This window comes from Saimiri boliviensis, chromosome 5, assembly GCF_048565385.1.
Source record: "Saimiri boliviensis isolate mSaiBol1 chromosome 5, mSaiBol1.pri, whole genome shotgun sequence".
NCBI classification, from domain to species: Eukaryota; Metazoa; Chordata; class Mammalia; order Primates; family Cebidae; genus Saimiri; species Saimiri boliviensis.
In genome coordinates this window covers 124,584,305-124,599,088 of record NC_133453.1, presented here as the reverse complement: position 1 = coordinate 124,599,088, position 14,784 = coordinate 124,584,305, and the positions used below count along the sequence as shown (strand labels likewise).

The following is a 14,784-nucleotide window of genomic DNA, read 5'->3' as shown; positions in this document are numbered from 1 at the left end:
TCTCCTGCCTGTTCCGTGGTGAGCAGGTCTGTGTAAACCCATCCCCAAAGGCTGAGGGAGCTGAGAGGCTGAAGAAAGAGGCTGACAAATTCAGTTTGTCAGAAAGAAATATTTAATAGGATCTTACAAACAGAAGTGATATCTAGGGTGGCGATGTGATGGTGGGTCCCTACATTCACCATCCAGAAAGTATCATTTGTATAGCAAGCTTTAAAGGTACAAACATGTGCAGCTGATTACATCTCACTCTTTCTTGCTGTAACTCATGACCACTGGGGAGATTAGATAAGCATCTTTATACAGGGCTACATACGCTACAGGCATTGGTTAAAGACCTTGCCGTAGAACACTTTGGTATGCAGGGGTCAAACATCAGTTATTATGGTGAGTCCCCTCCCAGATGGAGTCACTCTTGACATACAGTGACTGTTTTCCTACACAGACACAAGGCTTTCATTTATCCTGTTTCCTCTGCCTGGAATACTCTTCCCTTCCCTTTTTAGCTTTTAGCTCTTGTTTGCTTTCAGATTCTAGTTCAGGCAAAACTTTTCTCTGAAAAATCTTTCTCTGACTATTAACTAGGACAAATCCTTTATAATAAGATTTCTACCCACTGTGTGTTTTTCCTTTATAGCTTCTGTTGTGGCAGCAATTTTATATCCATTTGTTTTCTATTTGATACATGTCTCCCTACCTAGATTATAAGCACAACTGAGGGCAGAAACCATGTTTGCATTTTTCATACTCTGAGAAGCCAGCATGGTTGTTGGCCCAAAACAAGTCCTCAATACATTTTGTTGAATGGATGAGTGAATGAAGGTATAGGTCATCCCTCCAGAAAGTCCAGTCTAGAAGGAAGATAGGAGTCACAACTCAAAATGTGACGTGTGCTCTATTAGAGATAGCACTACATTTTTTTTTTTTTAAAAGGGGACTTATTGAGCAATGAAATTCCAGAACCTAGTAACCACCACTTTAGGTCCTGAGGAATTTTAACAGAGAAAGTAATATAATCAAATACGTACTTTGGAAATTTTTCTCTGGCACCAAGGTAGAAGATGAGTTGTATCAGACTAAGCCAAGGGGCAGGGGTACAAATAAAAGATTATTTCAACATCCTTCTGAGAGATGAAGACCTGAATTTAGTTGGAAGCCATAGGGAGGAAAGAACAGATAAGAAATACAATATATAAAATAGGTTGAATCTTTTGGATTTAATGGTGTATTTATATGGGTGAAGGAGAAGACTTAGGTGAGTGGGTAATGCTGTTAATCAGGGTTGGGACTATAAGAAGTGGAATTAAATTTTGGGATAAAAGGATTGAGTTTATCTGAGGCATATGGTTCTATTGAATATCATAGTATTGTAGCTTTTATTTCTCTCTCTCTCTCTCTCTCTCTCTCTCTCTCTCTCTGTGTGTGTGTGTGTGTGTGTGTGTGTGTGTGTGTGTGTCTAAAGCTGTTAGGACTTCTTGAATCTAAAGCTGTTAGGATTTCTTGAATCATTGTCTGTTCTTGACTCCTGAGTATATTTTCCTGGTTTTCTTCCTACCTCACTGGCTACTCTTCCATGCACAAAGCTGGTGCCTTCCTCTAACTGCCTTTTTTTTTTTTTTTTTTTTTTTTTTTGAGACAGAGTCATGCTCTGTCACCCAGACTGGAGTGCAGTGGCATGATCTCAGCTCACTGCAACTGTCACCTCTAGGGTTCAAGCGATTCTCCTGCCTCAGTCGCCTGAGTAGCTGGGATTACAGGCATGCGCTACCACGCCCAGCTAATTTTGTATTTTTAGTAGAGATGGGGTTTCTCCATGTTGGCCAGGCTTGTCTCGAACTCCCGACCTCAGGTGATCTGCCCGCTTCGGCCTCCCAGAGTGCTGGGATTACAGGCATCAGCCACTGCACCCAGCCCTAACTTCTAATTGTTAGTGAATCCCAGGAATTAGTCCTAGGGTCTTTTGTGTCTCTGCTTTACTTTTTCACCAGGTAATTTCATCCAGTCTCATTTCTTTAAATACCTTTTATACACTGGTGACTTTTCCCAGCCTCTCTTTTGAACTCTCCAGACTAGTATACTCTAGTACTTCCTTGACATTCCTACTTAAATGTCTAAGAGGCATCTAAAACATAACAAGTCCAGCTACAAAACTGTTGGTTCTCTTTCTTCTCAAGACTGTTTCTCTCATCATCTTCCTCATTATGGTAAATTGTAATATGTCTACCCAGCTGTTAAAGTGAAAAGCCTGGGAATCAAAGCACCCATGTTGAAAGTATGGATGAGTTTAATACCATTAACTACTATTAATCATCTCAAAGCTTAAATGTCACCAGGATTATATGCCCAGGAAAGTTATAATTAGAAAACCCTCCTTAAACCCAGATTAAAGAGGAAATCACTCATCTTTTCTTCTAGTACCTGCATAGTTTAATATTTTAGAATTAAGTCTTTGATCCAATCAGAGTTGTAGTTTATCCATACGTATGATTTGGGAAATGAATCAAATTTTATTACAGAATTATTTATAATTGTAAAATATTAGAAATTATTTAAATGCTCAAAGATAGGAGACTGATTAACAAAAGCATAGCGTGCACATGTGTACACACACTTCATATTCACACACCCAGGAGTCAACCTTGATTTGCTTCCTTCCCTTCCTCCCTCTTCATCACATTTAGTCCATCATTAAATGCTGCTGGTTCTGCCTACAAACATATCTCATGATCCCCATTCTTGTATTTGTGCCTGAGTCACCATCATTTCTTGCCTAGCCTCTTACTTCCTTTCTTGACCCCCTTTATTAAGTCTCTACAAAACTGTTAATATGTGTGGGTTTCTCTTTTCAGCTTTTATTTTCTTTCTTTTTTCTGAGACAGGGTCTCAGTCGGACACCCAGGCGTGGAGTGCAGTGGCATGATCGTAGCTCACTGCAGCCTCAAACTTTTGGGCTTCAGCCATCTTCCCACCTCAGCCTCCTGACTAGCTGAGACTATAGGAATGAGCCACCACATCCAGCTAATTAAAAAAATTTTTTTTTGTAGAGATTGCTATGGCTGGTCTCAATCTCCTGGCTTCAAGTGATTCTCCTGCCTCCACTTCTCAAAGTCTTGGGATTACTGTTATAAGCCACTACACCCTGCTAATTTTTTTTTTTTTTTTAAAGAATAACATAAGTCTGAGCATGTCACAGACCTGTTAAAGTCTCCAATGGCTTCCTGTGAAACAATATAAAAATCTCAACCCTTGATCGTTATCTACTGATCTGGCCGACTTTTTGGCTTTCTCTCCTATCTCTCTCCCTTGCTCACACACTCGTCACAGGCTTTCTTGCCTCAGAACCTTTCATTTTCTTTCTTATCATTCGAATCTCAGTTCAGAGTCATCTTTAAGGAGGCCTTCTCTGACTCTACAACTTAATATTTTACCCTCATATTTCTCCTAGTCACTACCACATTTTTGTTTTAATTTCTTCATCGTGTTTATCTTTCTTCCTTTTATTCCCCTTTTTCTTCTTCCTTACATGTTTATGTTTCTCATTCTTTAGATTGTAGGTTTTGTCAGAGAAGGAATTTTATCCTTTTTGTTTATATCTGTACCACCACTGCCTGGAGCATTCCTATAGTCCTGGCACATAGAAAGCAGGTAAATATGAATATACCTCTTCACTTTGTGTGTGTGTGTGTGTGTGTGTGTGTGTGTGTGTGTGTGTGATACTGAAAAAAGTGATTGGGTTACTTTTTATAGTAAGACAATCATTAAATGCTGTGTTCAGAGTGCTCAAATATAGAATATTTGAAAAGGTGTAGACATTACCCTCAAAGATTGGGGAAGGAAAGAACAACATATACTTCATGTTGTTGCTTTGTTCAACTTAGTTTTCCTTTTTGGGCAGATGGGAGCAATAAGCAGAATGGCTGTGGTGAGGGGTAAAATCCTGGAAAGAAACAGGGGGCAGGTGAGAAAGAAGAGGAGCAGTGAACTATAAAAAGTGAAAATAATGGCGTGAGCATAGTGAAGTAAGAATTAGATCTCATCTTTATTCTGGAGAAGGGTCAGCACAAATTACATGTTAATACTCAACTCTTTTTTTATTTTTAATTTTTATTCTCTCTTTTGTCCCTTGGCATTTTGAATACTCAACTCTTGCTTTTCTAGATGAATGGAAGGGAAAAGAAGTATGAATGAATCCAAAGCAAGAGGGTAGTTTTGAAAAATCATGTTTGATTTTAGAGTTCAGCCAGAGGTAGATGAATCATAGATGTTCATCACCCATTCCAGGATCAAGTTCCTTTTCAGCAGCCCAAGTGGGGCCGTAAATGAAATGGTTAAAACAAGGCTACCCTTTGGGAGGCCGAGGCGTGTGGATCACGAGGTCAAGAGATCGAGACCATCCTGGTCAACATGGTGAAACCCCGTCTCTACTAAAAATACAAAAAATTAGCTGGGCATGGTGGCACGTGCCTGTAATCCCAGCTACTCAGGAGGCTGAGGCAGGAGAATTGCATGAACCCAGGAAGCGGAGGTTGCGGTGAGCCAAGATCGCGCCATTGCACTCCAGCCTGGGTAACAAGAGCGAAACTCCGTCTCAAAAAAAAAAAAAACAAAAAACAAAAAAAAACAAAAAAAAAAAACAAAGCTACCCTCGTATTGCCCTGTTAACTTTCCAGAGCTAGTTTTATATAATCTGCTCAGTATTTTAAATAAAAAGAGCTTCTGGTAGAAGTAAAATTATAGACAAAAACGTTTCTCCAAAATGGATGTCTCATTCAGTCTGAAACCACAGCTGTGTTCCCATAGTTTTGCCTTCCTGTTACTCATCCTCTAACTGTAAAAATGCCTTATTCATCTCCTGGACTCCCAAGTTCCAATCTCTGTGAAGATCTGCTCAACAGTTTTAGGCCAAAGTAATTCCTCTTAATGAAACTTCGTTGATACTCAAAGTCAAGTTTATAGCTTAGTAATTATTCCAGAAACATGTCTTAGGTCCTTAATTGGAAACTCCCTGAGGTGTTGGATATTCTAGATTCATGTTATTTATTTTGGGGAGGCTAAAGCATTTCCAGCCCAATTCTGGGCTAATGGTAAGTGTTAAAGGTGGATGGAATAGGTTATTTGAGTCCAATTCACATATCTTTATTCAAAATGGACAACCTACCTGAGCTCTTTAGGATGAATCTTTCTCCATATAAATCATTAATGACATTTTATTTTGTATTTCTTCAGATTAATTTAAAGGGCACTGGGGAAATAATTTTTGATTTGCACATGAAATAATGTACTGCTTTTCAGAATGAAAACTTATGAATCATTTTTATTATGAATAATTTAGGATGTTTTAGACATTCTATTTCTGAGTAAAATAGTTCAAAATAGGATTTTGTTAATGCCTGTTGATACATATTTAAAAACAAAAATGAGATATTCTTTTGAAAGTTTGCCTTTGTAGTAAATTCAGTCATTCAAATTGTTTTCTCTCAAGACCCAAAAATGCCAGGGCATTGTCAGCTTTGAGTTTATTCTGAAAAGAAAACAAAATAATTTATATTAAAGCATTATTGGTTGTTTTTTAAGTGCTACATTGAATATGTTGATCAGGTTTTCAAAAAATTACCTCCCCAATCTGAGAGAAAAATATTAGCAGATTATACAGTGAATCTCTTACCCAAATCCTCTCGACCTATGTTTTGCCCTGCTATTTGAAATCTCAATCTGAAACTTGATTGTAGGGGGAGAGAAAAAACTTATAAAGGGGAGAGCCTTCCTTAGGAGATGCCTTTTTTGGGAAGCTAGACCCTGTAACAGGTTGGATCTTAAGGACCGTTTGGAGGCAAATAAAGAGAAAAGGTACAGTTAGATCTGTGGGACACAAGGGCTGCAAAAGGTGCCCAGAAATCATCTAGTCATCCCCCAGCTGCTCGGCCTATGTGTTTTTTTTCACATGGCCCTAAACAAAAGTTAAGCTTTTTCAGAGCAAGAGAAGTGATATAAATGAAGGGTCTCAGATGAGGGTACAAATCTGTACATCTTAAAATTTTCACGTAAAAGAAAGACTCCCCAGCTATAAACTGTATCAACTCTGCCTAAAGAGGAGATTTAAGAAGTAACTTTGTGATACCTTGATTTGTTTATCTAGCTTGTAAAAGACAGACATATAGCTGAGGATGGAAGAAGTGTATGGGGTTGTGTAACATCCATACTATTAATATGTCCTTCTATATTGTGACCACTTTAGGGTTTTTACACAGCCTTGAAAAGTGGGTGATTTGAGGCAGGGACCTCTTACTCAGAGTTCTTCCCCAGTACATACTTAGGACATCGTCCTCTAGAGGAAGATTTCAGAAGTGACTATTGCTGCTCGGAGAAACCATGTGCTTTACCTTTTAAGATAGCTTGGTACCATGTATCCTTTGAGGGAGGTACCTTTTAGAGTGTTAGATGGAGATCTGATCCTGGAGTCCAGGGATTTGGGATCACATCCATATGCTATAACCCACCAGTTATATTGCCTTTGACAAGTCACTAAACTCCCAAGTCTTGTTTTCTTTCTCCCCATCTTCATGGTGGAATGCATCCGCTTATACAGAGCAGTCGCTGCTTATCTATGAAGGATACATTCCAAGACCCTCTGTAGATGCTATATAGAATCTTATAAATGCTATGCACAAATTTATTGTTCCTTCCTCACAGTTTCATAGATAGAAGATGCATGCTTACAAAATAAGAACTTAGCAACCTCAACATATACTTTCTCTTTTTTTTTTCTTATTAAGTTGAGATCTTTTACCCTTTCACTTAAAGGAAGCACTTTACAGCTTCTCTTGGGCACGTCTGAGTTACCAGCATCACTACTCTTGTGCTTTGAGGCCATTATTAAGTAAAATAAGGGTGCGTTGAGCGCAAGCATGGCAATATGGCAACAGCCCATCTGATCACCAAGACAGCTACTAAGTGACTAATGGGGAGGGAGCGGATACAGCCTGAAGACACTGGACAAAGGGGAGATTCACATCTTGGGCTGGAGAGAGCAGGACAATGTGAGCTTACACTGTGCTACTCAGAATGGCATGCAATTTAAAACTTACGAATTGTTTCTGGAATTTTCCATTTAATATTTTTGGACTGTGGTTGACTCGGGTAAGAGAAACCGTAGAAGGCAAAACTGAGGATAAGGGGGGAATGCTGTACCTTCCAATATTGTTGTACTTATCAAATGGATTTATTTATTTTATTTTAAATTTCTTTAGTGGTATTTACCTTTGCATGGTTCAAAATTCAAAATGTATAACATAGATACTTCATTCCATTACTGCCATCTAACTACTTTCTTCTTCCCAGAGTTATCAGTTTCTTGTTTATGTTCCAGAGACATTTTATGTTTATACTGCATAAGCAAATACTTATATTCAGGCATATAAAGCTTCTTTTTTGCAAAAGATGTATTTGATCTACAAATGGAAGTATACTATACAAATTATTTTATACCTTGCTTTTTAAAATTTAATGTATCTTGGAAGTTGATTTCTAATTTATTTGTAGTGGCATAGTTTCCATTTTGTGGATATATTATGATTTATTTAACTATTCACCTAAAGATTGTTTTCAGTATTACAGCATTACAATGAGTAAACTTGTACAGAATGTCATTGTGAATTTGTGTCAGTATAAAGCCTTTATGCAAGAATACAAAAAAAAACTTGAAAGTTACAAGTGCATATGAATAAATAAAAGGCATGTAATAATAATTACTATTATTCTATTAAGTTTTTAATCAGGATATTTGGGATCATCTGGTTTCTGTTTAATTTTGCTTAACAGGAAGTTTTTCATTTTCAACCTTTCTTGTTTAAAAAAAATAAAAAACGTCTTTACGACACTTCCTACTTTAGGAAGGAAACAGGTAAATATTTAACAATATTTAATAGTTAATATTTAACAGTTCAAGACTTTTAGTGCCAAAGGGGACACTGTCTGTGTAAAGCAGTCTGAGGTTTCCCAGTTGATAACTTGTAACTAGTATACTGCAGAATGAATTCTTCCTGGCATCTGTTAATGTGCTTCAAGCCTATTGAGAAGATTTGATGAACAATATCTTTAATGATTAAGGCAGAGAGAGTTCGAAGTAACTTTTGGATTCTAGTTTAGAAGAAAGCCAAAAATTATGCCGAAGGATTACAACTAAGACTTTTGTAAGATTTATTAAGAGTTTATATATTCCCATATTGTTATTTTTGGCTATCCTTGACCTCTGGGGGTGATGAGCAGTGAAGGCCTTAGGATGAAGTAATTTTTTTTTTTCTGAAGGATTGGGGTGTGGAAGGAGTGGCAAAGGAGAAGGATTCTTAAGACACTCATTTTAAACTCATCTTGGTTCAGGAGTCTAAGGGGTAATGGTAGCATTATAGCACATATTAGTTTACCCACCTTAAAAGTCAAATGCCAGGGGAAAAAAAGGCCAGTTACTTGAAGTGTCTGATTCCTTTGGTCCTTTTTAATCAAGACTTTTGTTTCATTATCTAAATAACTAGCGTTATTACAACTTTTAAGATTGGTATATTTGTAACAAATAATATAGAAAAAATCTAGACCTTTTTTTCCATGATCCATCTAACATGCAGGCATATTTTATTGTCATATGCTTCTATACAATTTTGTTTCTTGGGTCTATGAATTTAGTTATACTAGGCTGACTTTCAGTTTTGTCATTTTTTAATCTTTTGCCTTTTGATAGTTTAGCTGTTTATGGAGATAGAGTAATAGTTTTTGGGATTTAAGTGTAATGGTTCCTCTGTTCTTTGTTTTCATGTATCAAAGTGCTCTGAAACCAAACCCAATTAGAGCCGGAAAAGTCAGTAAGAAAGCTGTGAAGTAAAAGACATTATACCTTTGTATCTTCATCAAATTCTTCCATGGACTCTATTAGTTTTCCAGGTTCTAGCTCACCTAGTGGAAAGGGGTAATCAGTTCCCAAAATGACTTTGTCCTAAAAAAAAAAAAAAAAAGATGTATTTCTCTATAATCTTGTAGAACATAAAAGAGCCTCCTGTAAACAATTATATTTACTTATTACAAACATTCCTGTCCTAAAATAACACATTTCTTCCTGATTAACAGAAACATAAAACTGGTCTAAAATTTTAAAAAGATTTAATGGTTCAAATTCTATTCGGACTTTTTTTCCAGCAGGTGTCACTATTAGGTCTCTTAAAGTTCCATGTCAAACCCATTCTCTGTTTTTTAAATAACCGAAACATAGAATACTGAAATACAAGAATTTTTTATTTACTAAAATAGATATATTCAGATGAGATTAAGGGATTCTTTCTTAGAATGTATATTGCAATTGATTTCACAATTTTTCAAAGCATTCTATTAACAGAGTAGGAAAGGAAAAATAAAAAACAAATTAACTAGATAAAAATTTTAAAAAAAGAAAAAGAAAAAGAAAATCCCCAAACAATTCCTATCTCTGAATCAGTTCTTATAAACAATTCCTATAAACTGGATCATGAGTTTTTGAACAGTATAACTTTGAATTTGTATTTGTCACTTTATACAGTGAAATGCATAGGCTTGTCAATCTACAATTATATTAAGCAGTATGTCAGACAATGTGCTAGACTCTAGATGTACGCTGGTGAACAAAACAGACATAGTCCCTTTTCTCAAGGAGCTCATAATCAAGTGAGAAACACATTAAATCAATAATGGCAATTTATTAAAATAAAATAAAAATGTTTTCAACCAGAAATTTTACTTCTCAAAATGTATTCCACTCTTACACTTGTGCTGGAAAGATAGAAAAGGAAATTAATTGGAACATTATTTGGAACAGCAAAAGACTAGCCAACTAAATTATAGAATATCCCAAAATAAAAATGAATAAAGAATACTTACATATGCTGAAATGGAATAATCTGCAAGGAACAGTGATCTTGAAGTTATAAGGAGAAAAAAAGAGTCTAGAACAATGTGTCTGCTATGCTTATGTATCTGTTTTTAATAAGGGACCTACAGACCCACAAATATGTGTTTGTACATATACGGTCTATTTCAGGAATGGTATCTAAGAAACAAGTAACATTGATTGCCTCCATGGAGGACGACTAGGGTTTGGGGGTCAGAAGATTCCCTTTTCTTTTTTTTTTGAGATATAATTCACATACCATAAAAGTCACCCCCTTTAAAATGTGTAATTCAATGGGTTTTAGCATATTCGTGAGTTTGTGTAATCATTTCCACTAATTATAGAATGTTTAAAGAATATTTTTTTCATCTTATATAACAGCAGATTTATATCACCTCCAAAATAAACTCTATATCCATTAGCAGTGATTCCCCATTCTCTTCTCCCTCCAGCCCTTGGAAAACACTAATTTACCTTCTATGTCTCCAGAATTGCCTATTTTGTACCTTTTACGTAAATAGAATCACAGAATATGTAGCCTTCTTTCATTTAGTTTAAAATTTTCAAGGTTCATCCATGTTGCTTGAATCAATACTATACCTAAGAGTGGAAGTGCTGGCACATATGGTAAATCCATGTTTAACATTTTGAGAAACTATTTTCTACCAAGGCTGCAGCTTTCTGCATTCCCACCAGTATGTGTGAGGGTTCCAGTTTCTCCAGATCCTCACCAACATTGGTTATGGTTCATCTTTTGATTATGGCCATCTCAGTAGGTATGAGGTGGTGTCTCACTGTAGTTTTTATTTTTATTTCTCTAAGAAGTAATTATGTTGAACATGTTTTCATGTGCTTATTGGCTATTTGTATTTCTTCTTTGGAGAAATGTCTATTACGATCCCTTATGTACATCCATGTCCATTTTGTTAACTTTTTATCATTGAATTTTAAGAGATCTTTATGTTCTGAAAACTAGAGCCTTCTAGATATATGATTTGCAAATATTTTCTCCATTTTGTGAGTTGTCTTTTTTGTTTTCTTAGTATTGTCTTTTGAAGCACAAAAGTTTTAAATTTTGATGCAGTCTTCTTTATCTGTTATTTTCTTTGGACACTTGTGCTTTTGGTGTCATAGTAAAGAAACTGTTACCTAAGCCAAAGTCACAAAGATTTACACCTAAGGTTTCTTCTAAGAGTTTGTGGTTTTAGCTCTTCAATTTAAGTCTTTGATCCATTTTCAGTTAATTTGCATGGTATAAAGGAGTCCAACTTTATTTATTTATGTATTTTACATGTGGATATCCACTCTTATCTCACTGTCATATGTTGAAGTCTATTCTTCATCACACTGAATTGTATTGGCACCCTTGTTGAAAGTTAGTTGATCTTTATATCTGTCTTCAAGCTAGTCACACACAGTCTTGATTACTGTAGTTGTACAGAAAGTTTTGAAGTTGGGAATGTGACTGTGCCAATTTTTTTTCCTTGATTGTTTGGCTATTCTGAATCCCTTGCATTTTCTTTTTGAGACAGTTTCATTCTTGTCGCCCATCCTGGCTCACTGCAACCTCTGCCTCGTGGATTCAGGCAATTCTCCTGCCTCAGCCTCCCAAGTAGGTGGGATTATAGGCACGCGCCATCACGCCTGGCTAATTTTTGTATTTTTAGTAGAGATGGGGTTTTGCCATGTTGGCCAGGTTGGTCTCAAACTCCTGACCTCAGGTGATCCACCCACCTTGGCCTCCCAAAGTGCTGAGATTACAGGTATGAGCCACTGCGCCCAGCTCCCTTACATTTCCATATGAATTTTTGGATTAGCTTATCAATTTTTACAAAATAAAAGACATCTGGAATTTTGATAGGGATTGCATTGGATCTATAGATCAGTTTGGGGAGTATCACCAGTTAGCAATATTAAGTTTTTGAATCAATCAACATGGAATGTCTTCTCATTTAGGTCTTCTTTAATTTTCTTCAACAATGTTTTTTTTTTTTTTTGAGACAGAGTTTCGCTCTTGTTACCCAGGCTGGAGTGCAATGGCGCGATCTCGGCTCACCGCAACCTCCGCCTCCTGGGTTCAGGCAGTTCTCCTGCCTCAGCCTCCTAAGTAGCTGGGATTACAGGCACGCACCACCATGCCCAGCTATTTTTTTTTTTTTTTTTGTATTTTTAGTAGAGACGGGGTTTCACCATGTTGACCAAGATGGTCTCGATCTCTTGACCTTGTGATCCACCCGCCTCGGCCTCCCAAAGTGCTGGGATTACAGGCTTGAGCCACCGCGCCCGGCTCAACAATGTTTTATAGCTTACAGGGTATATGCTTTGTGCCTTTTTGGGTTATATTTTTCACAAGTGTTTTTCTTGCTGATGCCATTATAAATGGAATTGTGTCCTCAATTTCATTTATGATTATTCATTGCTAGTAAATAGAAATATAATTAATTTTTTATTTATCTTGTACTCTCTAAGCTTGCTAAATCTGTTAGCCCTAATAGTTTCTTTGTGGATTCTTTAGGATTTTTTATATACAAGACCATTTCATCTGCAAGTAGAAATAATTGTGTTCCTTTCCTTCCAACCTAGATGGCTTTTATTTGTTTTTCTTGCCTAATTGCCTTGACTAGAGCCTTCAGTACAATGTTGAATAGAAGTGATGAGAATAGAGCCTTTGGTCTTTCATCATTAAGCATGATGTTAGTTGTGGTTTTTCACTTATTGAACTCTTATATTTTTTTGAGAGTTGGTGAAGAATTTGTTTTAATTTCTTTTTTTTCCTTTTTCGTTTTTTTTTTTTTGTTTTTTTTACATTTTTAAATAGAATTCACCAGGAAAGTCATCTGGTCATCAGCTTTGCTTTGTGGGAAGTTTAAAAATTATTAATTTAATATCTTCACTTATTATAAGCCTGTTTGAATTTTCTGTTTCTTCTTGAGCCAGTTTTGGTAGTTTTTCTAGGAATTTCATAATTTCATTTAGGTTATTTCATTTGTTGGCATGTAATTACTCCAATTTTTACTTACAGTTCTTTTTATTTCTCTAAATTCTGCAGTATTGCTGTCCCATTTCATTTGTGGTTTTAGTATTAGTAATTTGACTCTTTTTTCTTTATTTTTGTTGGTCAGTCTAGCTACAGGTTTGCCAATTTTGTTGCTTTCAAATAACCAAATTTTGGTTTCATTGATTTTCCCTATTTTTTAAATAATCTATTTCTTGTATATGCTCTAATATATAATATTTATTTTCTTTTGCTTGCTTGAGATTTAGTTTGCTCTGCTTTGTCTAGCCCTCAAGGCCAAGTCCTATGCCACCAAATTAAGGTCTTTCTTCTTTTTAAATATAGGTATTTTACAGCTATAAATTTTTCACTAAATACTGCTTCTAGCTGCATTCCATAAGTTTTAGAATGTTGTGTTTTTGTATTCTATTCATGTCTAATATTTTCTAATTTTCCTTGTGACTTCTTCTGTCTCGTGTCCTTCCATTTTAGCCTAAAGAACTCCCTTTGGCATTTCTTGTACGGCAGGTCTACTCATGATGAATTAGCTCAGTTTTTGTTCATCTAGAAATGTCTTAATTTCTCCTTCATTCTTGAAGGACAGTTTTGCTTGAAACTGAATTCTCACATTACAGGGTTACAGCAGTGTTTTTTTCGTTTGTTTCTTTCTTTCTTTTAGTACTTTAAATTTGTCTTCCACTGCTTTCTAGCCTCCATGATTTATGAGGAGGGCTAAGGGATAGAATCATAGGTATCGTAAACATGGTGGGCAGAGTAACTGCAGAAATGGAGAACAGAGGGAGAACGCCTGCAAAAGAGGCAGATAGAGGCAGGGAGGTGGAAAGAGAACTAGAAAGTAGTATTTTTAAAAAATGTAGCCAGCATGGTGGTTCACACCTGTAATCCCAGCATTTTAGGAGAGAGAGACAGAAGGATCACTTGAGCTCAAGAGTTGAAGACCAGCCTTGGCAACATAGTGAGACCTTAGTAAAACAAATTATCTCAGTGTGGTGGCACACACCCGTAGTCCTAGCTGCTTGGGAGTATGAGGTGGAAGAATTGCCTGAGCCTGGAGATGGAGGCTACAGTGAGCTATGATTATGCCACTGTACTCCAGCCTGAGTGACAGAGCGAGACCCTGTCTCAAAAAAAAAAAAAAATGCAGTGAGATATATTGGAAGGAAAAGTATTTAATAGGTAATGATTCACACGAGGATGACAAAGATAAGGACTGGATAGTGTCTATTGGATTTGACTGCTTTATTAAGTACAGTTTCAGTGAGTGATAGAGAAAAAATCAAATGCATTTGACGAAAAGTAAATGGGTGGTGAAAAATGCAAATTTAAGTGTTAACTCCTTACTTCTCTTTCTCTACTCTGTGGGATGAATCCACACATTGCAAAGCAGTTTCAAAGACAGTTTGCTTCTAGGTTTTATCATAGGATATTTGTTTTTTCCACATAGGCCTCGATGGGTTCCGAAATGTCCCTTCCTAGGTTCTACACTGTCCCTTCCTAGATTTACTCTATTTGTGCTGCTTGGGCAGTCAGTCTTATCCTAAGCCTCAAGCCCTGGTATGCGACTTCCTGCTGGACAGCCACACTTGGCTGCCTCACAGGCAATTACAACTCAGCATGTTATTCTAATACTGAAGTTGTCATCTAAGTGTTTACTCAGCATCAGGTTCATTCCCATTCTCTCTGTCACTCTCATTCTTGCTTTTGCTCTCCTGGCCTCACCCCCACTTTGATCCACCTTCGTTCTGGATATCTGCTGCTTGCTCTTCCAGATCTACTTTCCATCCTTCTTCTCTCCTATGTGTCACCTGGAGACTGACTTGTAGGAAGTATACAGTAGACTCCCTTGACCCTAGCTTCCAGATGG

General features: G+C 36.6%; 1 protein-coding gene across 2 annotated transcripts in view; it reads right to left on the bottom strand.

Annotated features, from left to right (window-relative positions):
* Positions 1 to 1,386: 1,386 nt before the first annotated feature.
* ACMSD (aminocarboxymuconate semialdehyde decarboxylase) overlaps positions 1,387 to 14,784 on the bottom strand; it is a 67,302-nt gene continuing 53,904 nt past the window's right edge. For both annotated transcript variants that reach the window (XM_074399906.1, XM_003931529.4), the window contains 2 exons: positions 8,882 to 8,980; positions 1,387 to 5,518 (listed from right to left, as the gene is read on the bottom strand). In XM_074399906.1, the coding sequence (XP_074256007.1) occupies positions 5,456 to 5,518; positions 8,882 to 8,980 (162 nt within the window). In that variant the 3' untranslated portion in view covers positions 1,387 to 5,455. The remainder of the gene's footprint in view (positions 5,519 to 8,881; positions 8,981 to 14,784) is intronic.